Source organism: Poeciliopsis prolifica, unplaced genomic scaffold (assembly GCF_027474105.1).
Source record: "Poeciliopsis prolifica strain line A6 unplaced genomic scaffold, Auburn_PproV2 SCAFFOLD005, whole genome shotgun sequence".
NCBI lineage: Eukaryota > Metazoa > Chordata > Actinopteri > Cyprinodontiformes > Poeciliidae > Poeciliopsis > Poeciliopsis prolifica.
The window spans coordinates 9,913,739-9,937,203 of NW_026562380.1; the positions used below are offsets into that span (position 1 = coordinate 9,913,739).

The 23,465-nt window shown below is 40.1% G+C and overlaps 1 protein-coding gene across 1 annotated transcript; it reads left to right on the forward strand.

Annotated features, from left to right (window-relative positions):
- The first annotated feature begins 485 nt into the window (after window positions 1-485).
- On the forward strand, window positions 486-22,400 carry stox1 (storkhead box 1). Its single transcript, XM_055029408.1, has 4 exons — window positions 486-979; window positions 16,242-16,394; window positions 18,029-20,666; window positions 21,939-22,400. Exons 1-4 carry the CDS (start codon window positions 655-657, stop codon window positions 22,090-22,092), a joined length of 3,270 nt encoding a protein of 1,089 aa, XP_054885383.1. The 5' UTR covers window positions 486-654; the 3' UTR covers window positions 22,093-22,400.
- Window positions 22,401-23,465: the final 1,065 nt, after the last annotated feature.

Genomic DNA, 23,465 nt, shown 5'->3' on the forward strand with positions numbered 1-23,465 from the left:
TAAATCCATGAATTTAGATTACTCAGATCAGCTTTGTGTTGTGGGATTTGAAGACCACGCTCACACGTTCTGTGTTAGTCTCAGTTTTCTTAGACTTATACAAAAACAAAAACCATCCTGGGCTCCTTTTCCAATAATTTGAACGTAAATCAGAGCTCATCTGCATTTATCCATACAAATGATTAGAATGCATAATTGTGAGTCTTGCTGACATGCTGCCTAGCAGATGTAGCTCAGCTCTGATACCTGATAATCTGTTCAAACAAAGTCTGTTTCTTTTCTTCTTCTTTTTTTTCAAAGCATTTTGTTACTCTTTTTAATCTAATTGAAGCGGAACTCCAGTTGACAGCAAACGCACACCTGTGAGGAGTCAGTGGGAGGTCCACCTGTGTGTGAGTCCCAGCAGCTGCAGCAGCAGCAGCAGCTGCTGCAGCATTAACGGGCTGCTGAGCCTCCTCCTCCTTGCCACCGTCACTCGGTTCCCCTGGAAGCCGACACAAACCACACCGCTCCCCGTCCGCTGCGCCGGCCGCAGGGTTCGCAGCCCCCAGAGAGGAACGCATGGCAAAAAAAACCCCGCTCGTCTTTTAACGACAGCGTTTCGGTGCAGACCATGCCCGCTCCCGTCCCGAGCTAGGTGAAGGTTATTCAGACATGTCCCACCAGCAGCGGCTCGTCCAGCTCTCCGGAGCGTCGCTCGCCGTGGTCTTCGGGCCGGACGAGGAGAGTTTGCGCGCCGTCGAAGGGAAACCCAACGCGCCGAGTGGCCAGGAGATCTTTGCTGACTTCAAGGCGCAAAACTCGCGCAGCTTCTGGAATAAGAGACTCGTCAAGGCCATGGCGGAGGTGCACTTTCAGGGATGGATGGAAAACTTGGTGCTTTTCATTCAAGGGAACGCGAACGACTTGGAGGTGCTGAGGGAAGCATGGATGCGCAGGGCGCTGAGGTCACCAAAGGGATTCCTTATTAAAGCTGTTGGTACGTAACTATATATATATATATATCTATATATATATATATATATATCTATATATATATATATATATATATATATATATATATATATATATCTATATATATATATATATATATATATATATATATATATATATATAGATATATATATATATCTATAGATATATATAGATATATATAGATATATATATTTATATATTTCTCTTTACCATACGCCTTGCATTTTTAGTGTCTTCAATGTCCTGTGTCTAACTCCTATCAGAACTCGTTTATAACAATGGGGGAAAAAGTGTGTAAGACTATAAACAAAGACCAACACATAGGTGTCAGATGGAGCACAGTTATTTCCTCTGGAGTTTTATTGGAGCAGCCATAAAGTTCAATTAAGCTTAATGACGAAAGGCTTAGTTTTCAGGCTTGTAGTCAATAAATAATAAAGCCTGTCTACATGATGGTATGCATTCAAGGGCCGGTGAGACAGGCTGAAAACTTTGTGTAAATATAACACGGCTTAAAGGTGTCACTGCATAAACAGTGACAGAAAATATGACCAAAATAAATTGATTTGTAAATGAAAAACTAAAGATACAAGAAGAGATATGAAACACTGTGGATCTTCCCCACACTATAACGACTTCAAAACAACTTTTGTTGAGGTTTTTCTTCGTCCTTTTGGTCTTTGTCTGTTGTGTGTTTGGTGCCATCTTCATACTGAGGTTATGACTGTTCCTGCCGACGTGGACAGTCCCACTGGACACAAAAACCTGGGACGCATGTGGACGTCCTTGGAGAAGCTCAGTAGACCCCAGTGGGCGGCTACCAGTGACAAATATTATGTCACAGCAGTTCTGCGGCTGAAAGGACACTGGAGCAGACTGGGAATTAGGGTTAAACGGGAGATATGCTGGCCATGAGCTCAGCTTCAGTTTCAGACCACCTTGTTAAGAGTTAAGGAGATCGCTCTGTCAGTTTCCCAAGCATGATTGGTTTTCGTGACCCTGTTATGTGAGCGAAAGCATGGGAGACTCGTTTTAGTTTGCAGAAACAAGTGGGGGACGGGTGGTACTGTAATCTCCTATGTTGCGTACAGCCAGAGAAAACTGCCATTGCTCCTGATTAAAAGGACTTTAGATCAATCCTCATTAATCACACTAGTGTACATTTTTAAAGCTAAGTAAATGTAACAAAATGTAACTACATTTTGTAAAAAAAATGTTATTAAGTGAAACAACTTTCAGCTTTGCACATTTTTAAGCTTCCATATTATGCACCGAAATGCAAAATATGAATTAGCCTGCAGATATGAGTGATATGGTTTCCCACCCAGGTTGGTGTTTTGTTGTTGAGGGACAAGCAGTTATACCCACAACTGGTTTTCTTGTTGCTGTTTTGTTTAGTCAAGGATCCATCCTGCGATGCGCTTTAAATAAAAGCAGGAGTGGTCAATTTAACCTGCATTAAATTATTACATTTAATAACAGACAATCCTAAAAACATGGTGGGGGCACAAAGAAGAAGTCTGAAGAAGCTCCACAGGCCAGCGTATTCTTGATTTATTGTTACCAAAGCTTAGTGTAATCATCTGTAATTGCCTCCATTTTCTGGTTGTGTTGTAAGGCAGAATATAGCTGAGATGAAACAATGGGGTAGGCATGGAAATCCTTTATTCAGCCTCCTGTAGCCTGAGCTCATAGGTTGGTAATGTGGAGAGCACACACTGCTGGAGAAAATCACGACCTTCTGTGGGTCTTAGACCTAATTATTCCAAAGACATACACATGGTATATTTTTTTCACTTTAAAACTGGAGTTTGAGTCTCCACTCAAAAGGTGGAGCTAAGATTCAGATTTTGTGATTCGGGTGTTCACAGTGCCAGCAGCACTTGCATTATAAAAGGTTTTGATGTTTGTACCATCTACTTGCTGACTTTGTGTCAGCCCGGCAGCTCTGCCAAGACTGAGCGGTGCACAGACAAGTCAATGGAGGAATGCAAAGACCACACAGCGGGCGAGCGTGAGAGGGCGTGAAGCGGGAGAGGAGGAGGGTGTAGCGGAGGCTGACACGCCATCCTGGTGTGAGGCAGTTTGTGACCCTAAACTTTGATTCAGCTCACAAACAAACAGCGTACAGGCCAAAGGTGAAACTGAGCTTGCTATCCTGGACACAGACGTATTGGGTGCAAGCCAGCCATCAAAATACATTTTGATGTATTCTAAATTCACAAAAACAAATTGTGCAAACATTTCATCCATAGTTTGATGCAGTTTGAGACACTGACCGGCTTTGTTTAAGACCTGTAATATCATAGCAAATAAGAGCAGCACTCAAAGTCAGTTTTCTTAAACTTCCGTCAAACTGTATGTGAGAGCAGTAACAATGCAACATTTTGAAACGGAAGCTAAACGATTTCAAACTGACTCTAACCCAAGGAACAATTTTTAAAATTTTGTGAATGTCCAATTTACAAATTAAAAGGATAGGGTGCAGCATCCTTGCTGTACCCTTCATGTTATCTGTCAAAGTCTTTGTTTCTCTCTCAGCTTATATGAACTGCAGATACATGTTGACATGTCATGGAAAAGATGAATTATTTTAAATGGCTTCTTACATCTCTGTGCTTCTTTTTTTACATCCATGTCAATAATTTACTAGAAACTGAAATAGCTTTTAGTCACCCTGATTGTGCTTGAATGGAATCGGACGGAGTTTGGCTTTTGAGGTTCCTGCCAGTTTATCAATTATCTGGATTAAGCAGAAAATCGTCATATTCAGCTCACTAAGTGATTCCTCAGTACATTCCAACCTATAACTCCATCATAGCAAATTCTTTGCAGCAGTTTGTATGGAAACCAGGTCTGGCCGGCTGTCAGAGCCTGGTTTATGACCTTCTCATTGGGAACTGGTCAGCAGTGAATCATCACACAACTGGCTGCTGACTGCAGCTGCTTATTCTGCTACCAGGATTAATACCCTCTCCGTTTCACAGCCGGTCAGGGACTGTGGAAGTTCGACTCCTAGATTGATATCAGGTAGGGAATTTAAAGGCCTTGACATTGTCCTGATATAAAAATGTCAGCCGCAAAAGAGAAATATCATGAGTTATAGGCTACAGTGAATTTTCAAACAGCCCTATTTCCTTTCCCAGGACGGAGCGAGGTTGGGACGTGTTTTCACTGCCCCGCCAAGTTAAGTGGCTTTTTCAGGTGACGTGAAGCTGAAGCAAGCCAGATGTGGCTGAGGCTGGTTGACATAACCAACGAGACCCCCAATCAAAGGCAAAAGGAAAAGCAACAACAACATAACCGCTTGATTCTTGGATAATTTCTTGCTGGTCTGATAATCAGAGTCACCAGGCTGAGTCTGCACAGATTGTTGCTCCATCATCCATGATTGGGAGAAATGAAGGCAGGGTGGTGGTGGTGAGGTAAGCAGACAGGAGAAGGAGTTAGCATGATCAGGCTGGCTTGTTATCATTGTGGGAACGGGCCCCTCTGTTACTGGGAATGACCTCTGCTTCAAATGGGGTCTGTTGGGTGTTTCTCAGTCTTCTCTGCTGGCCTGTTTCTTCATCCATCCTACAAAATGATGTCAGTAATGACCAGCGTGACAGGTTAGACAGCTCTAACTGTACCGTGGATAATAAGCTGCAGCTTTACAGTGATCCTGGTTAAATGACATATTTATTATTGTAAACACCTGGGATGCATAAAAGAAGCACAAAGAGTGAGAGGCAAAATGGAAGACCTCTTTTGTGGGACTTGTTTCAATAAATGTTTCTGATTAACTTTTATGTTAGCAAAAATTGTTTGATCTTTATTAAATCCAGCAAAAGTTATGCTTTTTTTTAACGACATAAAAAGACTAAAGCAGAGGATTTTGTCTAGCTAAACAAACAAAGAAAATATGATGGTTCACTATGTTGCAAAGAGTTAAAGGATCTGCTAGCTGTGAAAACTTGGGTGCTGGATTTCAAACTTAACTAGATTTATTTAAAGAATTAAGGAATGCGCGCAAGTTTTTCTGGGTTAGGAGAGAGCACTAACCTTGCCTCCATTCATCTTTCTTGGTGATTCTCTTCCTTCTCCCAAATGCACAAAGATCACAAATGCAAATGTTTCAAATTAGCATCTCTGCAGGGTGCTTGGATTTAACTCTGAGATGTTCCACATTCAGGGCCTGCTGAGACGGTTCAGACACTTGATTACGAAGCGTCTCTTGAGAGGTTTACTTGGCGAGGCCTTCTGGGTGGAGAACCCAGGAGACAAAACACAGGACTCTGCACAGATTATATGTCCCAGCCAGCCTTAAAGTGACTGGTAAATCCCCCTCCACCTACCCAGTATGGTCTGGAGTACTGCATTGTCTTATTGGTAAACAAGTGTGTTGCCAAAATACTCATTGATAATCTGAAATTAAAGCAATGTCATTTTTATTAAGTTTTAAAGCCAGAGTAAGTAAGCGACGGCTGCAGACTGGCTATCTGAGCAGAAACAGCTGCTAATTGTGTAGGAAATATTAGCTTTTTACTTTTCTGTTACTCTGTAATTAATAAAAAGACACAATGATGTACTTTATTCTGTACAAAAAGTGGAAAAATCACAACACTTAATGGGTTTTTATTGTGATTTGTCGTGGGATGTCTGCATCCACATCAAGTAGTAGAGAAACTTGAAACTTGAAAAATTTGTGTGTTGTGTTACAGTAGGAATAATTGTTGCATATCGGTATACAATAAAGGGAGTCATATTACAGGATGAAATTTTGCTTAAACATTTTGACAAATACAGTGACAATATGAAAGTTGTGTTGTTTTGTTTTAAATTGGTACCTTGCATTTTGCTTTTTATGTGTTTACTGTGCCACCAAAGCACATTGTCAATGTGGCTGCTATTGTTATATTTTATTCCATATTTATTCCACCATCCTCAACCCCAGCAATTCAGTTTATCTCCAACTGAGACAAACTAGCATTCACACTGGAAACAATTTACCGACTCTCCAATTGAAGCCTAAGGCTTCATAATGGCATTTACTGGTTTAATTATTTAAAGTCTTTCTATTGTCTTAGTGACACGAGGAGCATGCATCCATATTGTGAAATAGGGTAGGAAGTTTCCTGTATCCTTCTTATAATCATTCTCTTTAATTGTCCCGATTTCTTGCCACAATCAATTCTGTCTTTTGCCATTGAAAACATTGCTTGGCATGCTGCACAAACCTCCTCAGCTGTGACTTTTACGGACTAGAGCATGGCTCTGCTCTCCTTTTTAAGCCTGGTTTCCTCTTCAAACAGTATGTTTCATTTACCTTGCCATGCCATGAAGCAGTGAAACATTCCTGAAATGCTTCATTTAGGCTTTAGATCATTTACTTTGCTCATACCGCAGCAGGCCTCGTTGTTGCTCTGTTCTTTTTACTTGAAAGCGTAGTTTTAACACAGAGGGTGTTGCCTTTCATGAGGGTGTTTGGTCAAAGTCTCAGAGCGCTCCACTAATGGCCATAACTCTTCCAGATGTCAGCTTATTAACCATGACACTCCTTGCAGAGCTCTGCCTGCTCTAAATGGGCCACCCTGTCCTAACTGAGGAGCAGGGGCCAAAGGTCGCAACCTTGCTGGTAACAAGCCACCCTGAGGTCATTTGGCTTCAGAGGGCTTTTTTTCAGAAAGCAAATGGAGAAACATGCATCGATACAGTACCCAGGTGTTCTTTGCTTATTGGGCGCTCCTGCATCTCCAATTGAAACCTCCCTGAACAGCACCATGGCTACCACGTTAATGGCCACAATAAAAAAAACATAACACATAATGAGTCCCCTTCCACATAATTCGAAACATACCAAAATTTATTATTATTTTTTTGTGCAAATTGATGACTAATAGATTCACAGATCTCTGCTTTTGAAGCGGTCCCTTTGGTGTTTGTACACAACACATTTTTATTGGTCGAGTTACTAAAAATCGCTATCTCTCCACAACAATCAGCGCATCTCGCAGTTTGTCGAGTTACATAACCCGTGTGTGATGCCATCCTGGTTCCAATTCCTGAAACAAATTAAATTCTGCAATTTTTTTTTTTTTTTTTCCCAGCAGCTCACACAGACCAGCGTTCTGCTTCTGGGCCAGAATATCAGCCGGCCTAATGCATTGGCTGGTCGATATGTTGGTTTACGTCTAATCCTGTCTGCAGGTTCTTAGGTTTCTCATAAGGAGACTTATCTTTAAAATGTTGCTGCTGTCAAACTATGTTGCACTGGAGCATGTATTACTTGTTTCTGCGATTAGTAGAATGCTGTGTTTTCGTGGTTAAACAGAAAAGGAAAAAGGCTTGAAAGAATCATTCCAAATTGTGTGTGTGGACCAGTTGCTAGACATTAAAAAGCAATGCATCACATGGCAGGTAATGCTCTGAGAACTAAGATAATAAACACAGGGATCAGCTGCAGCGTGAGCCCAGTTAAACAGCAGGAAATAGGTTTCATCTGCAACCAATGAATGTTATCAGTCCTGATTAATAGTTGCTGAAACCAACTTTTATTGTGCGTGTCTTTGTTTTAGTGGTGAGGTGTCGTTGGAGAAAGACAGACAACCTGCAAACAGGGAATCCCAGGTTTAGCTGCAGGCTGCACTTTTATTACCTTTTCTTTCTCTGCTCTCCTCCATTTCCTGTCTTTATTTCCCAGGATTTTCTGGGAATGCAGAGCCTTTGGGATGATACATTTCATCTATGGAAAAGACTAAAAACAATGCAAATCAGTAAAATAGCACTGCATTCTTGAGTGAATCACATAAACTCTGAACGACAACACACACGCACTATTCAAAATGATAGTTCATTGACTTTTGGCCCAGAGAACAAGATGTAGAGAAACCATGGCTTCAGAACAGTTTAGTCTTAAAAACAAAGACTTAAGTATCATTAGTACTCTCAGTTTTATATTTTATTATCTTCAATTATGCACCAAATTACATGTAGCTAATGTTTATCTGATGTTTAGTTAAACTCAAAACAAAGTATATGTAAGACTGGTGTAATTTTAGATGAAATAAAGACTGTTCTTAGCTTCGATGGGTTTTTTTAACAGGAAAAAAGAAAAGATTTTATTAGAATTTGACCTGCTGAGCGCTAGCCAGAGTTCCACTGGGAAGCTGCTCAATACAGATCCCTGGATGATTGATTAGAGCATCTTGGCTATAGTAATATTTATTGCTGCAGTAGAGTTTTTATATCTACGTTAGAGATGGTTTGCTTCGCTCTAAATGCGTTCTCCAACCTATGTCTGCGGTTTTCACGTCAGATTTTACTAGAAAACTAAAAGGTCTAGCCTTAAACCTATTATATCTGGGCGTGGGTGAATGGGAAACAGATTGCTATGAATACCACTGTGGGCCTATACAGACTCCGGATTAATTTCTGGCTCCATAAAAGCAGAAGAGAACCAGATATGGGGTGGGGTCTATGAAATCTGAAGAGGACCGAAGTAAAAACGATGGGGTAATGTTGTGCTTTTAATGCGTCTCCTGGCGTTGGGATGTTTTGAGATTGAGTTACAAACAAGTAAATCAGGACTTAGCGTTCTTTGCAACAACATGCAGTTGTTACCAGTCTCTGCTACAGAGGTGATTAATCTAACAGGTCTTTGAATACTAACTCAAACGCAGCATAATTTGACTTTCCGTCACTTTGCGTGAATCGTGTGTTGAAAACTATATTTAATGAGGTTTCAGCTCCAAGGGTTGTTCGAGTTACTCTGTGGCGACAAGCTATGTGAGCTGAGATGTTTGAACGGATTAAGAGGTTTCTGTGTCTTCTTGCCAGCACAGATGAAAACTCAAATGGAGCATTTTGTTAAATAAGGATTTCAGACACCCATACAGCCCCCCTGCTGCTGTTCCTTTTCCCTCCTTGTCTTTGTGCCGCGTTTGGCAGGTCACTGCCGCACTAAAGGTTTCCATGGTCACATGAACCAACACAAACCTGACCTGTGTTTCTTTTCCCTGACTATACCATTTAGCTGATGAATCTTTATTTTTGCTATTGTAGAGGGGGGCGGGGTGGATTTGTGTGTGTGTTTTTTTATGTTGCTAACATTCAATTTCTTTAGCATAAACGACAATAAATGCGTTTAAGCAAAGATTAATCAGCACTCTTCCCCCTTTCCTAGAGCCTCTCTTAATGTTTAAACACATTAACTCTCCTCTGAGATGCTGAACCATCAATAGAGATGATTAAATATTTACCTAGAGACTAAGATTTGGTCTGAAATGCAAATTTTACTGCTAGAAATCAATCAATAAAGTGACCAGACACTCTTCCTGTTACTGCTTATCGATGAGTCACAAACAGTTGAGTTGTTTTGTTAATTATTTAGTGCGCTCCATAGTCGATATTTGTGCTACTGGTGCTTTCAGGAAGGAAGGGCAGGAAAGAATTTATGTTGGTCTGCTTCTTGAGACATTTGGCCTCTTGTTGCTTTCTGAAGGGGTCTTTTCACTAAGTTTATTGGGTCATTTGACTGCAACACCCACATCTGTGTGTTGTTCTGCGAGTGAAAGACACAAGCTCGCAGAGAGCTTAAAAGGAACTCATGATACCCCCTCCACACAAACACATATCAAATGGGAGGTAGGGGGTAATGGAGGCAAAATCACTGAAAACAAAGTGGGAAGTGATGGTGGGAGGTTTCAGGGACATAAATCACAGCGAGCATCTACTCTCATTACACTAAATCTGACCGTATGAATGTCTCGATGGAGACTTAACTCAAATCTTGCATGTACAATCTGCAGATACGCTCAAGCATGACGCTCACAAGGCCTCAGTCAATGGGAGTCGGGGAGGGGCTTAGCCGTTGATCGCGTTGAACGTCGTGCTGTGTGTTCATGATGAGGGAGAGAGAAGATTATGTCGTTGGCTAAGTGGAATCCAGCAGATTAGACGATAGCAGGGTAAGATAAGAGGGTGTGTGTTTGAGAGCATAAGCCTTCCCAGAGGCCAAGAAGAGAGAAAAACAAAGCACATATTTCAGCTAGGTTCACCTGCAACAGCAAAGAGAGAAGGAATTAAGAGTTTCTTTTCATACTTTCCCTGAGAACAAGCAGCATAATTCAATATTTCCTAATACCACTGCGATCCATTTAGCATTTAGATGGGAGGACAGCCGGAAATGTTGGATTATTTTGTAGACTGAGTTCCAAATTATGATGCAAATTGGATTTAAGTGTCATAAAGATTAAAGTTTTTGTTGTGCTATTACATTTACAGATGGTATTGTGTGATTAGTTTGTCTGGTGAGCTCACTTGCATAATAATTTGCAAGTGATATCCTTTCATTTATTCTATAGTAACAGATGAAAGGAAGTTGCAATGAAGAAAAACTCTCCGGTGTGGTACACTACACTCATGTCAAAATGAAACAGAACTTGAGTTTCAGATTGTTCAGTGATCAGGTCAATCAATTTGTGAATCACCTGATTCTGCACACCAGACAGATTCTCAGTGCATAAGCAAAACCGAAGTTTAAACATTAATATAAACAGATTACTGTTTTTATAAAACATTTCGTCCTTGCGTGTCAAGAAGAAAGGCATTAAAGTAACAATGTCCTAGTCAGGAATGAGCTGTTATGTCCTCGTAATGATCATAATCATTTAAGATTTGACAATGATACGGAGTCCAGGGTTACCAAGTGAACAACTTCTGGAGCTCGTAAATGTTTATCTTTGCAGAGAACGCCGCTTCAACGTGGGTATAAAAAAGCTACAATGTGCCAAATACGTATCACTGAAAACGTGCTTTATTGTTTCTCAATAAAAATATAAACTCAAGTGTTGCTCCTGCCATAAATATTTTATGTGGTTCAAACATTATGGTTCAAGCTAATATTCGCATGCTTTTCTTTTCTGAGAACTATATTTAGGGACCTTTATTGTAATTCGACAGAAAAAGGGTTGAGGGAGAAGGGAAAGACAGGCAGCAAATGACAAAACAATCATCTAGGACTAAAACAGTTCCACCGACAGTCTTTAGCCCTGTGCCTCATGTTAGCTTGTTTACTTTTCTGGGGTAAAATATAATAACTGGTATGTATTGCATGTGCTAGTTGGCTGCAGTGTGAGTTGGATTTGCGACAGGGGATAAATTATAAAGCTCATTAACTATGTCCAAAATGTTTTTGCACAATAAATGAATAAAAGTTTTTTTTTTTACAAGTCATTGAACTCATTTTAAGGCTTCAGATGAAAGAGAGTTTAGCATTTTGTCACCTTCCTAAAATAATGACCTAAGTCTTTTTTTTTTTGCCAGACATTATTTAGGCCAAAAAAAATAAATAAAATAAAAAAAATCACCTCTGTCTTTCTAAAATATCTTTAGGCAAAGAAGACAAACACTTTTGGCAAAAAATGACTTGGACCATTATTTTAGGAAAGTGATGATGTGCGCTGTAGTGACGGTATTAGAGATGTGAATTCCAAAAAAGGCATTTCATTACATTTCCTGAGAAACTAGTTACTATAATATAAAATCCCATCTAGACAACAAAAATTCTTCTTTCACACTTATTTTACATTCATAGTTATGGGATGATCATATAAGGGAACTTAAAATACAGGGTTTTTAATGGGGATTTGGATAGCTAACCCTCAGAGTTACTCAAGCATCTCATTTAAAAGCCTGAAACAATTATAAGAACACCACTTGATGAAAAGTCATGGATCACCTAGAAGACTCTCCTCAATAAGCTTTATTCAAGATTTATTGAGATATTTCAGTGGAAAACAAAGTTGGTGTTGCGATGCCAACACTATGACTAATAAGAACAATATATTTCAAATTAATGTGGCGCATATAAAATTTTATGGGCCTTTTGCTAGACTGTATGACACAACAAATCCAAGCAAAGCCTGTTACTGACTTTGTTAAAGCCTTGGAATGATCTTCAAACGGTCATGCATTTGTTTTCAAAATGTCAACAGCAACAGGATGGCAGAGAAATGACATATTAGTCTGAAACATCATCTTTTAGCTGTTTTGTGTGTTTCTGTTGTGCTTTTCCAAATGCGTGTTTGTGGGCAATGGAAGCGTGGGGGCTGCCCACATCTGGGCAAATGAAACACGCAACATCTTTGCTTGAGCGGATTGTAATTTAGAGTAGAATTACCTCAAATGTGAAGCATTTAGATCATGTCTGGAAAGTTTTCACTTTTTGTATCTTCAGTTTGGATAATCTGGAGATCCACAGCTAATAGAGACGCTGCATATTGTTTACTGTGTTTTTTCTCTTCCTCTTTTTTTTTTTCAGGGGACTAAACTTAATGTAATCACACTTGAAATAGGATTCATGTGGCTCTGAGGCCTGCTAACCAGCACAGCCATGTGAATACATGTGGCATTGATCAGTTTCATCAGCCAAAGACATTTCAGTGGGGAAGAGGAGAGAAGGTCTTTGTCAATCATCTCTGTAACATGAAGAGTCGGTTCGAAATTCTTCTCCATATTCCCCAGGCAGCGGCTTATGAACCCGATAGTTTGACTTGGGGAGAAATGTGTTGTTGTTTATGCGAAGCATTCAAGATGGCATGATTTTTGGAATTCATGCTGAAGTTTGTGGATCAAAACAGTTTCACATCAAATTATATTGAGGTACAGTTAGGAGCAACAAGGGAGCTGATGGTAAAATTGAGGAGGTTATCCCAATATGATTAAAAGAAAGAAAGGTCTGCGTTCACCTCTTTCTTTACTTCAACTAGACATATATTGGAACATTTCTGAATGTTTATCTATCTGTGTTAATTTGGTCAAAGTGTTTGGGCAATGATCCATCACTTCATGTTTCAGTAAGTTACAAATCTGAGGTGACACAGAGACCCATTTCTGTCAACCACTCTACAAAATATGAAAAACAAGAAAACATTCAATTCAAATAAGGCGCATAAATGTATTTTTGTAAAAGTCTTAAGGAGTACTCTTCTTAAGAATTTTAAAATATAAAATTAAGTTTACCTCAAGCCTCGTTCTCATAGGCATCAGGATGATGCAATCTGTGTGATGGGCAATGAGCTAAGTGTTGGTATCTTTTGTCTTGAACCCTTTTCTTCACATCTTTGCTGTGTTTCCTGCCTGGTTTTGATCAAAATGTTTTGGCATTCTGTCAACAGAAGTTTTCAGCTCCCTCATGAGGGCCAGAGTTGACTGTCTGACTGTGAATAGACTCCCCCAGGAAAATCTCTGCAGCTCCTCCAGAGTAACTGTGGTAAAGTTGTTTGCTCTCTAACAAAAATCTGAAACCTTTAAAGAACCACTGTATTAACAGAGATTAAGTTACATGAAGATGGAACCTATCTATTGATTAACAAAACTCTCAATAAAGACTGATTCAGAATTGTATTTTTAGGTGTAAGAGTAAAAGGGGCTGAACATGAAGTCATGCCTTTCTAATATGTTGTTTCCATTGAGTGCAGACCATCAGTGCCTCTTTGAGGGGGCTCCACTGAAATTATGCTGCTTCGCTTTAACACAAGTCTCATCCTGTTTTGACTCTGAAGCCGCCGATCCTCCCCTCCCATTGTGGATCAGGACTGTGTTGCCATGGCGCTCAGCTGGGTATTCATGCCGGCTATGACAAAGGGTGTAATGTCGGATTCCCAGTCTTGGATTACAGCAACACAGAGGTCCGTTCCCCCTGGAGAGAAGGCAGTAACCCTCCCTGGCGGTCACGCCTGCTAATGTTGGATTCAGTAAACCTTAATCCTCCACTGTCCTGTTTTCGGTTACGCTTCCTTTTCTCCCTATGAATAAAAGTTTAATTTAATGCAGGTCATAATTGCAGGTATCTGAAAAGACATCATCCTTGGATCTAGGTTTGCTTGCTGCTGTAAAAGAGCACTAGGTAAACTTTTCCCAGCCATAAAGATGTTTTCTTTCTGTCATATCTTAGTTGAACCTGTGACTCTTGAGAGTGGTAAAACATTGGTGCTTTATGTGCACAGCCAGCCAGACATTCCTATAGGAAGTTAATAACAATGAGGAGCTAAGTCAGCAGCTTTACTTCATTGCTGAGTGCAGCTGCTATAAAGATATCTCTGCTGAGGTTTAGGCAGCTTAATGCCTCTTCTCAGCTGAGGGAGCGCAGATGTTTTCTTTCTCTTTTTTTTTTTTTCTTTTACAATCCCTCAGGATCAATTTTATACAGATGTAACCTTATCTGTAAGCCTTGTGAGCTTGAAGAGAGCTCGCCGCACTGATATTTTCTTACACTGACTCAGTGTTTAATATTTCTTATCTAGGTTTTTAATTTAAATCCGTTTCGGTGAGCATCAAAAAACTGATTTTGATGCCATTTTGACGCATTCGTCAAAAAGTCAAATGATTATATAACTCTATGCATGTTAAATGTAATTATTCTGACCATGCAAAAGTATCTATATCCTTTGAATCTTTCCAATTTTTGTCATTTTAGAATCGCAGGCTTCAGCGTATTTTATTGATACTAGTTAAGACTTTTAGCTGTGACCTGTCGGTATCAATGTCCTGTGTGTGTGTGTTCAGTCATGCTTCACCAGGGCACACATTTGATTAGATGTATATTTTCCCTGCCTTGTCTGTAAGTGGCTCAAGTGTGAGGGCTGTAAATGTTTAGTTTACTTCAAGTGTGAGCTTGGGAATGTTTCTGGTGAGCGGCCCTGGGGCTCACTGTCGCACAGACACGACACATGTTTAAGTTTTATTCCAAATCCACATAGTTTATGCAGAAATTTTCCTCCCGACCACAAACCCAAAACCTAAAAACATACAAGGAAACTTGTGGAAAAACAAAAACAAGTCGGAGGTCCATCTGGTTATGTGGTGGGGTTCAAATATCTGTGTGGTGTAGCTGATTAACTAAAACCAATTTCCCACTCTTGTGGGTAAGGTTATGCACATACCCTCGAGAAAAACGTTTGCGGTAACTCAGTCCCTTTGCTAATCATTCACCAGCAGCACAATATGGCTTGTTTTGGTGCTTCCCCTACTTTCTTGTTAGAATATCAGTGATTTTGTGTCCCTCTTTCAACAAGCGCTACACAGTACCTAGTTCAACAAGGCAGCATGAGGCAAGCCAAATATAGTTGTTATCACTGAGAATACAGAAATTCATTATCTGAGATCAGGTCACAGAGGAAACCCAGATATCACTGTTCCCAGTATCACTCTCTTGTTCACTGATAGTGAGAAGGGAAACGTGGTTCTTCCACTGGGTTGTGTGTCTGTCTCCTAGTGGGGGATGCCCCAAAACACCTCCAAAGTAGAACACCACCTGGAATGGGTCATACTTTCCTTTTCAGTCTCAAACAACCAAAATAAAATTGCTTTACCAAATTTTTCTAATATTTTTGCTTCTGCAACCATGGAAACAGCAGTCTGTTGGTTTCAGACTCCTCAGAGAAAGTCAATACCTGGAGCCACCGATGTGTCTTCTGGTAGTCCTCACAACAGCACCACTGAACTTTAGACCACACCTCCTGGAAGCTTCATTGGAGACCCATTTAAAATCAGTTTCTCTAAACGTACATCAGAGCAAATAAGGAATTTTCTCCAAGTGAGGGTCACCTCCTAATTTACAGCCCTGATCTGGGAGCTTTTCCTGCCAGGGATCCAACATGCTTTCAGGTGGTGATCAGTTGACAGCTCAGCCCCTTCTTCATCTAACATAACCACTACATTATTTAAATAGTTTGTTTTCCTTGTGGGAAAACTGTGAACCTTTTGTTTTGGTTAAGCAAAGTTTCTAAAACGACTAGATTAAAATCAATGATGGAACAACTTTTATGCAAATATGTTTCCAATGAACTTTATGTAAGATGTACATATAGAGAGATTATCTAGTGTAGCACTTCGATACGTTTTCTTTGTGTTGGCGACCTGTTTGTGTAAATGCTGCTCCTGGGGGTGCATGGCCGTATGATACGGGTGGCAGGATATCTGATCTGCACAGCAGGCGGACCTGTGGCTGTTTTTGTGGGAGTCGGGGAATTCTGCGGTCCGTCTCCGTGTTGCTGGAATTTGAAAAGCAAGTCAGGCACGGTTCATATAACTCACAAATAGACCACCACGGTTATGATTTAGAGGGTGGTTAGGGCAAGAATGTCAACTTCGGTACTTTTGAGTTGTTTTCACTGGCAGTAGCAAATGGAAGGAGACCTTCCCTGACCCAGGTGTGTTTAGATCTCCTGAAGCGGGTCCCACCTGTTTCACCCGCTCCTCAAGATGATGTGTGTTTGTTTCAGGTGATCTCTCCCCAGTGCAGATGTCCCCGGTTCCTCAGTCGCAGTTCATTCCCTTGGCTGAAGTGCTGTGCTCTGTCATCTCCGACATGAACTCTGCCCAGATAATCGTCACCCAGGAGGCGCTTGTCAACTACATGAGCAAAGCCCATCCAGGTAATTCATAAAATATTTTCTCAAATGTCATGTTTAAAAAAAAAAAAAAGAGAGCGCCCTACAACAGCTCGAGTTGTTTTTCCCAAATAGTTATAGATATTTAGTAAGAAATTTTACAATCCTGAGAAATTCACATAAAATAACATGGATTAAAAGCTAAATGAAAGACCTGTTTAACATTTTTGTTCAAAACAAACACATTTTTTGTGGCTGACTTGTAATTAAATCAATTTATTTTCTAGAGATCAATAAAAAAGTATTACACAATTATACATCAACATAAAACATAAACATGTGCACATATAATATACAATTAGAAAGTAGTCCTAATTTTTTCACTTTGCTATATTTTTGGAAGGAACCTTGGTTTCAAATATTTTCTTAAATCTAAACCCTTTACTGTGTTTGTTGCACTGATAATAGCTAAAAAAAAAGACCAAATGAAGATGTTTAGACTAAGAAAATCTACTTTTTCCCCTGTCTTTTGCATATAAACATTTTTTTGTTTTCAGTAAGAATGTTATCGATCTCATTAATTATGACAGCTTTGATAAAGGTTTAACTCATTCAGCACTTTGAGTCCTTTAATACAAAGTCCTTTTGTGATATGCAAAAAGTTGTTCAACATGGTCTTAACATGCATAAACAAGACAAAAAAAAAAATCTAGGAACAATGCAATTTTTTTTTACACAATTTACTTTTTAACTATTTGTGTTGAATTGTTAAATTCAACACAATTTTGGACTGCAGTCTGCTTCCAAAACCTATATATCTCTTTCAACACTATTGTTGCTGTCATAATTGTGTGCAGTCACTGTTTTTTAATGCATCCCCAGACATTTAGGGAAATTGCCTGTTCAATGAAAACACAGAGAGAATTTATAAAAAGTCTTAAGATTGGTTGCAAAAATATTCATATCCCCGGAAGTGTTTTACATATTGCTACATTACAACCACAAACCCCTGTGTATTTTATTTAGAGTTTGTGTGTTAGGCTAACTCACAGTAGTGCATAAATGTGAAGTGGAAGGTAAAGAAAATAAGTTTTTACAAACAGAAAGTATCAATTTCATTCAATTTATATTGGATACCATCAAATGAAATCCAGCACAACCATCTGCCTTTAGGAACCTTCCAACTAGTAAATAGTATATGTGTAATTTAATATCAGGATAAATGCAGCTGTTCTGCGACTGCCTAAAAAGCTGTGATTTCAACAAATAGTGGTTCCTTGAAGTATTAGCGAAGGGCGGCTGAATACATAAGCATGCCAAACCTTTTAGTATTTTTTTTTTTTAAATCCAAAAACAATGTTTCATTGTTTTTCCATTTATAAAGTACAACTTTGTGTTTGTTTTCTTCTTTTAAACCCAAGTAAACTCATCGATGTATGTCGTTGTTAGATGACAAAAGTTCAATGAGCATAAATACTTTTGTGAAGACACAATATATAATTTGAAAGTATCAATTTTGGAGGGAGCAGTTGTACAGCTTTCTTCCCGTTTTAAAAACACTTAAACAACACATACATGTTAATATACTTTTGTTTGTTAGAATCATCTTATGGCTAGATAAAATGTATCCTCTTGACCACCTGCTGTCTGTCACATTCTTCTGTATTTTTGTGTCTTAGGGATAACCATTCCCACTCAGGACATCCTCTATAACGCACTTGGAACTCTGATCAAGGAGCGCAAGATTTACCACACCGGCGAGGGCTACTTCATTGTCACACCTCAGACATATTTCATCACCAACAACATGGTTCGAGAGAAGAACTGGTGGACCTCTGGTTCAATTGATGACCCTCCTCTAACCCCGCCTGTTACTTACCTTTTGAGCAATGAAGTCTGTGTTGAGGGCACTCAAACAGTCCCTGTTGCCCACTGCAGGTCATGCAGCTGTTTTAGCCCTCATCAAAATTCCCCCAACACCACTGCCGCCACTGAAACGGCCACCGTCCCTCCTTCCACTGTTCCTGACCAGCATTCTGTGTCTGTGTCCATAAGCGAATGCACGGGAAGAAGCCTAAAGTGGCCCCGGGCGTCAGATCATAAACCCTCAGTGCAGCATCAGTCCACATCCACAGCTGCTGATTGCCAAGCTAGTGAGATCAGCAAAACAACAGCCACTACAAATGCCACAAATCGGAAAGAAAAGGATAAACCTGTGAGGAAGTTTGGTCTCAGCTTGTTCAGAAGGAATGGAGCTAAAAAGGAGAAGCCAAAGAAGGAGTACGCATCATTTTCAGGTCAGTTCCCTCCGGAGGAGTGGCCTGTGAGAGATGAGGAAGACTTGAACAACTTGCCCCGAGACCTGGAGCATGCCATTATCAAACGCATCAACCCTGAACTGACTGTGGACAACCTGACACGGCACACCGTCCTAATGAAGAAACTGGAGGAGAGAAGGGAAAGGGGAGTGGACAAGATTCTGGATCGAGGTCTAGACAGCGAAGACAAGGGAGTCAACAAGGGAATGTCAACCGACATCCTAACTTATTCCAAACACAGGCATCACCACTTGTCTAAAGCCAGTGGAGGGAAAAGATTGTCTCAGAAGGTTTCTCGTAGCAAGAGGAGGGTCCACTCATCTCGAGAAAAGCAAAGGGAAAGGGACAAAGACAAGTTTAAAAGCAAGGCCCCCATATGTTCCGACATTTATCCAGATGAGGAGGATTTGATTCCAACAAGGCTTAGGGGAGAAATCTCTGCTGATGCTGCAGATCAAGCAGAGGAGCCTGGAAATGTTGAGGGAAAGAGTCTCTACAAGAAACGCATTGATAATCCTTTCCAGACTCATCCAATCAAGGATGCTGAGAACATAGCTCCCGCCAACAGGGAGCACAGACGACGAGAGGCCAAAGAAGTCAAAGAGGGCAAAACATCTGTGTCTGGAAGAAAGGAACGAACTGGTCACCGCTCCAAGTCATGGGATCCTCATCGGGCAAAGCTGATGGCAGCAGAAGAAGAGAATGGCCTGAAATTCCCCTCGTCTGAGGACAGAAACGGCTGTGACCATGAGACAGACTTTGTTGCTGAACATCTGCTCCTGCCAGACAAGAAGGTCAGTAGAGAGCTTGGTTTGGAATACAGCTCAGCATATCTACATGGCAGCACGCTCAGGATAGATGACAAAATTCGGCATCAAGATGAACAAAGAAGCAAGGAGATTTGGGAGAGAGAAGGCAAAAATGGATATTTTCAAGATGTCCAACAGTACAAAAATGTACCAGAACAAGGCAAAATAAAAAATGACAGTCTCACTAACGTCCAGCAACACTCCAATATGACTACTGTTTCCCCTACCTATCCACATCAGTCTGCAATAAACCCTGCACATAATCCAGATCTGCCATGGCCCAAGCCCTCTTTACAGCGGAAACACTCCCTACGACTTTCCACTCAACACAGGGATAATATTCCAAGGCCAAAGGATCTCTCCATGACTATTGAGGATCAGCAGGAGATCCGATCAGCCAGCAGAACCATTAACAATGGAGATGTTCTGGAACTGACCCCTGACAGTACACCGCTAACAGTAAACAGTGACGGTTTCATAGAGGATGACTGTAGGCTCTATGAGGCAGCAGATGGACCAGAAGAGGAAGATGCCTGCAGCTCCCTGTGTCTGAACACCGAGGAGATGATTGATGTAGATGATAATTACCGAACTGGTATTGCAAACTATCACCAGCTGGTTTACAATGACCATGAATCTAAAACCCATCAACATTCCTATTACAAAGTTATGTTTCAACAACCGCAAGCTGCTTGCAAACAAGACTTAACACATAGCACTTTAACAAATCTAATTACTCCCACGAGCCAGAAAGAAGCTTCCCTCATAGCCACAAGACCAGCAGAGAGCAGCTGGAGACCTCATCATCAAAGACCTAGATCACCGGGGACGTTACGTGAGCAAAGTCCTGAGAAGGGTCTATTGATCCAGGGGGAGAAGGGATGTGGTCCTATTCTGGATGGAAACTGTTCAGAGCTATGCGAAGGTGCAGACAGCAGCATCTTTGACTACTGCCAGGCCAGCGAGCTCGAATCAGACTCAGAGACTGTCCGAAAATCAGCAGACGAAGGTGACGGCGAGTCTGCACACTGGGCTGTGGATGTGCAGGAAGAGCGGCAGGACGGATTTGATGAGAATTGTGTTTCTCAGGCCCACAAAGTTATCCAGAGCACACCAACTGGGGCCAGAAGAGCAGAGGAAATGGTGGAGAACCAGAGCATCACTGGAGACAGTGGAATAGATTCCCCTCGGTAAGGGCCTGTCTTCATGTTTTTATGTATGTTTTATTAAAAAGTAACGTAAAATGATTACGTAATTCCTCACAAAACTTACCTATTAATGTAGTGTGAAAGCCATTGAATTCTAAGGTCAGTACATAATGTGTCATATTATCCCCATCCCTTGAACTGTTTTACGTTTTATCTTGTTGCAATCACAAATTTGGAAATCAAAGTATACAACAAGTTTCAAATTGCTTGCAAATAAAATCAGACAAATGTTACACATGGAAGAATCTGTTGACTGGATAACTTTTAGCTGTGCACTCTGTAAATCTGGCCCCTATTGGAAAAAAAGAAGTAATTGTTAAAAGAAAAGCAAAAGCATCAAGCTTTGTTGTGGGTAGAAAAGATGGAAAAAATTGCTCCGGTCAAATGAAGCTGAAATGATTTTTGTTTTGGCCTACATGCAAAATTGTATGTGTGGCAGAAAGTTTCCACCTCAATATTCTGTAATCATGGTGATTCATTTGGTCAAAGTGTTTGGGCACCACTATTCAATGATCCATCACTTCATGTTTCAGTAAGTTATAAATCTGAGGTGATATAGTCTACAAAATATGAAAAACATTCAATTCAAATAAGGCGCATAAATGTATTTTTAAAAGGGGCCAGAAACAAACAGCTTGCAAGCAGGTGGTAGCAACACGCTGGTGGTTCTGTACTAAGAGGGGTTGAATACTTTAGTATTTATTACAAAAAAAAGGTCAAAAGCCAAATATTTTCTTTTAGTTTTACAAATATGAATTACTTTGTGATGGTCTACTCTGTGCCATAAAAGATAGACGTTAAGAGATTGTAATGTGACAAAATGTGAAAAATTCCAAGAGGGGTGAAAACTTTTGCAAAACATCGTATCCTTCCAGATGTGCGCCCACACACCACGGCCTGCCTTTCTGAAGTGCCTTTGGCCAATGTAAACACAGAAATGAAGTTTGTTAACCTTGGGGTTGCATGTCTGTGGCTGGCCTTGCTCCCAAAATGTGTTGTTGTACTTTAAAGGTAAATTGCAATAAAGCTGAGCAAACACCTTGTGGCCAATTATAGCATCCAGTGTTTGAACAGCAGGGAGTCATTGCTGATAATTAGGCGTAATTGCTGTGCAGCACTTAAAAACTCATTTTAAAATCGAAGAGGAAGAAAATAATTTCTTTCCCGACATTGAACTCTCTGTGCACCTGGTCGCACTGGTCATGTGTTGAATGATGTCACATTACCAAAGTGGTATTTTTCTGTTCCTTACAGGACCCGTGTCAGCCTTGCATCGAGCAACACCGTTATCCTCGAAGGTCTCAAGAGACGGGGCTTCCTGCAGAACCTGGAGAAGCTGCATGCAAAGAGCAGCACTATCCGACCACAGAGCTCACTGCTACAGCTAACTCCTGTCATGAACGTATAGCAGATCCTTGGTAAAGCAATGCTGATCAGTCTTCTTGAAAAGGCTCACATGATATGCTTACCTCCCCATATGGACACCTATGACAACAAAGGTGTGTAAAAATGTACAGTGAACACAATAAATGTAAATACTTAAATTCCGCTAAGATATATCCAGACTTACTTGTGTATGTGCTGTCATAGTTTGTACTGTATGCAATATAAATGCTTTTTTTCATTGTCCTTTTAGCTCAAATGTGTAGAAAAGCACATTTCCTAGTTTTTCAATTTTGTTCTTGAGTTACAAAAATAAAATATATTATATATTCACCAAGATATCATTTGTTTCATGATACATGTATGGACTTCATACACAACTTTTTATTTATTTATATATATATATATATATATATATATATATATATATATATATATATATATATTATATACACACACCTTAACAGCTGTTAAGGTGTTTTAGCTCAGTCAGCATGGCAGCTAATTTAATGCAAGGTTTTACATCTTGCACTATATCATAATAGTGCAAAAAAACTGATTATATCATCATCAGGTTTTTTATTTTTGATCTTTTTAAGAATCAAAAACAAAAGATAATATTGGGATTATTTTTTCCCCAGTTTGGTATTTTTTTGTGAAAAAAGATTAAATGCATTTCTTTTTAAAAATTGCACTACTTTATGTAAATGGCTTCCTGAAATAGCTTAACTGGTAAGAGCTTCTTTGCTTATTTTTTGTGAGCCATCTCCATTTCACCTATTCCTTCTGCTAATGCTGACTTAAAAGCAGGATCAGCGTAATATTTGTATTGGCCAGAACATTATTCTGCTTCTTGAGAACTGAGCACCTTCTACAATTAGCAAAACTATTAATGCCCTTTGGAGATTTTATGATGCAAATAGCAATCTTGAGTATATTAAGATAAAGACCACCCACCTGAATCGACAAGATGAGCAAGGAGCAGTAATCACAGAAACAGCCCACAGTGACTCTGGAGGAGCTGCAGAAATTTACAGCTGGGAGTAACTGAAAATCTAAAAAACAAAAAAACCTTTATGCAAGAAAAATGCTATTGCTGAAGGAACAAAGCGTGTTGAATGTTGAAAAAGAGGGTGAATCTACCGTAAACATACACTTAATGCTACAACATAATAGCTGAGCTCCTCTGCTCCGGACTAAAAGCCTCCAGCCGTGAAGAAATGTAAACCATTGTGTTGTTTAGTTCACGTAGGAGACATGTTGCTCGTTTTTAGGTCAAAGGTCATTCCCAAGAGGCTTCGCGCCTATCCAACCAGTTTTTACTCACCGAAAATTGATGCCCTTTAGTTTTAAGACAATGCTGTAAGAAACTCAATTGTTTGACGTGCTTGACGGTAA

Bases quoted from the DNA above. Each gene is read 5' to 3' on its own strand.
- stox1 (XM_055029408.1), top strand. From the start codon at position 655: ATGTCCCACCAGCAGCGGCTCGTCCAGCTCTCCGGAGCGTCGCTCGCC. The intron at 16,395-18,028 runs GTAATTCATAAA...TTTGTGTCTTAG, and splicing joins CATGAGCAAAGCCCATCCAG to GGATAACCATTCCCACTCAG. The intron at 20,667-21,938 runs GTAAGGGCCTGT...TGTTCCTTACAG, and splicing joins AGTGGAATAGATTCCCCTCG to GACCCGTGTCAGCCTTGCAT.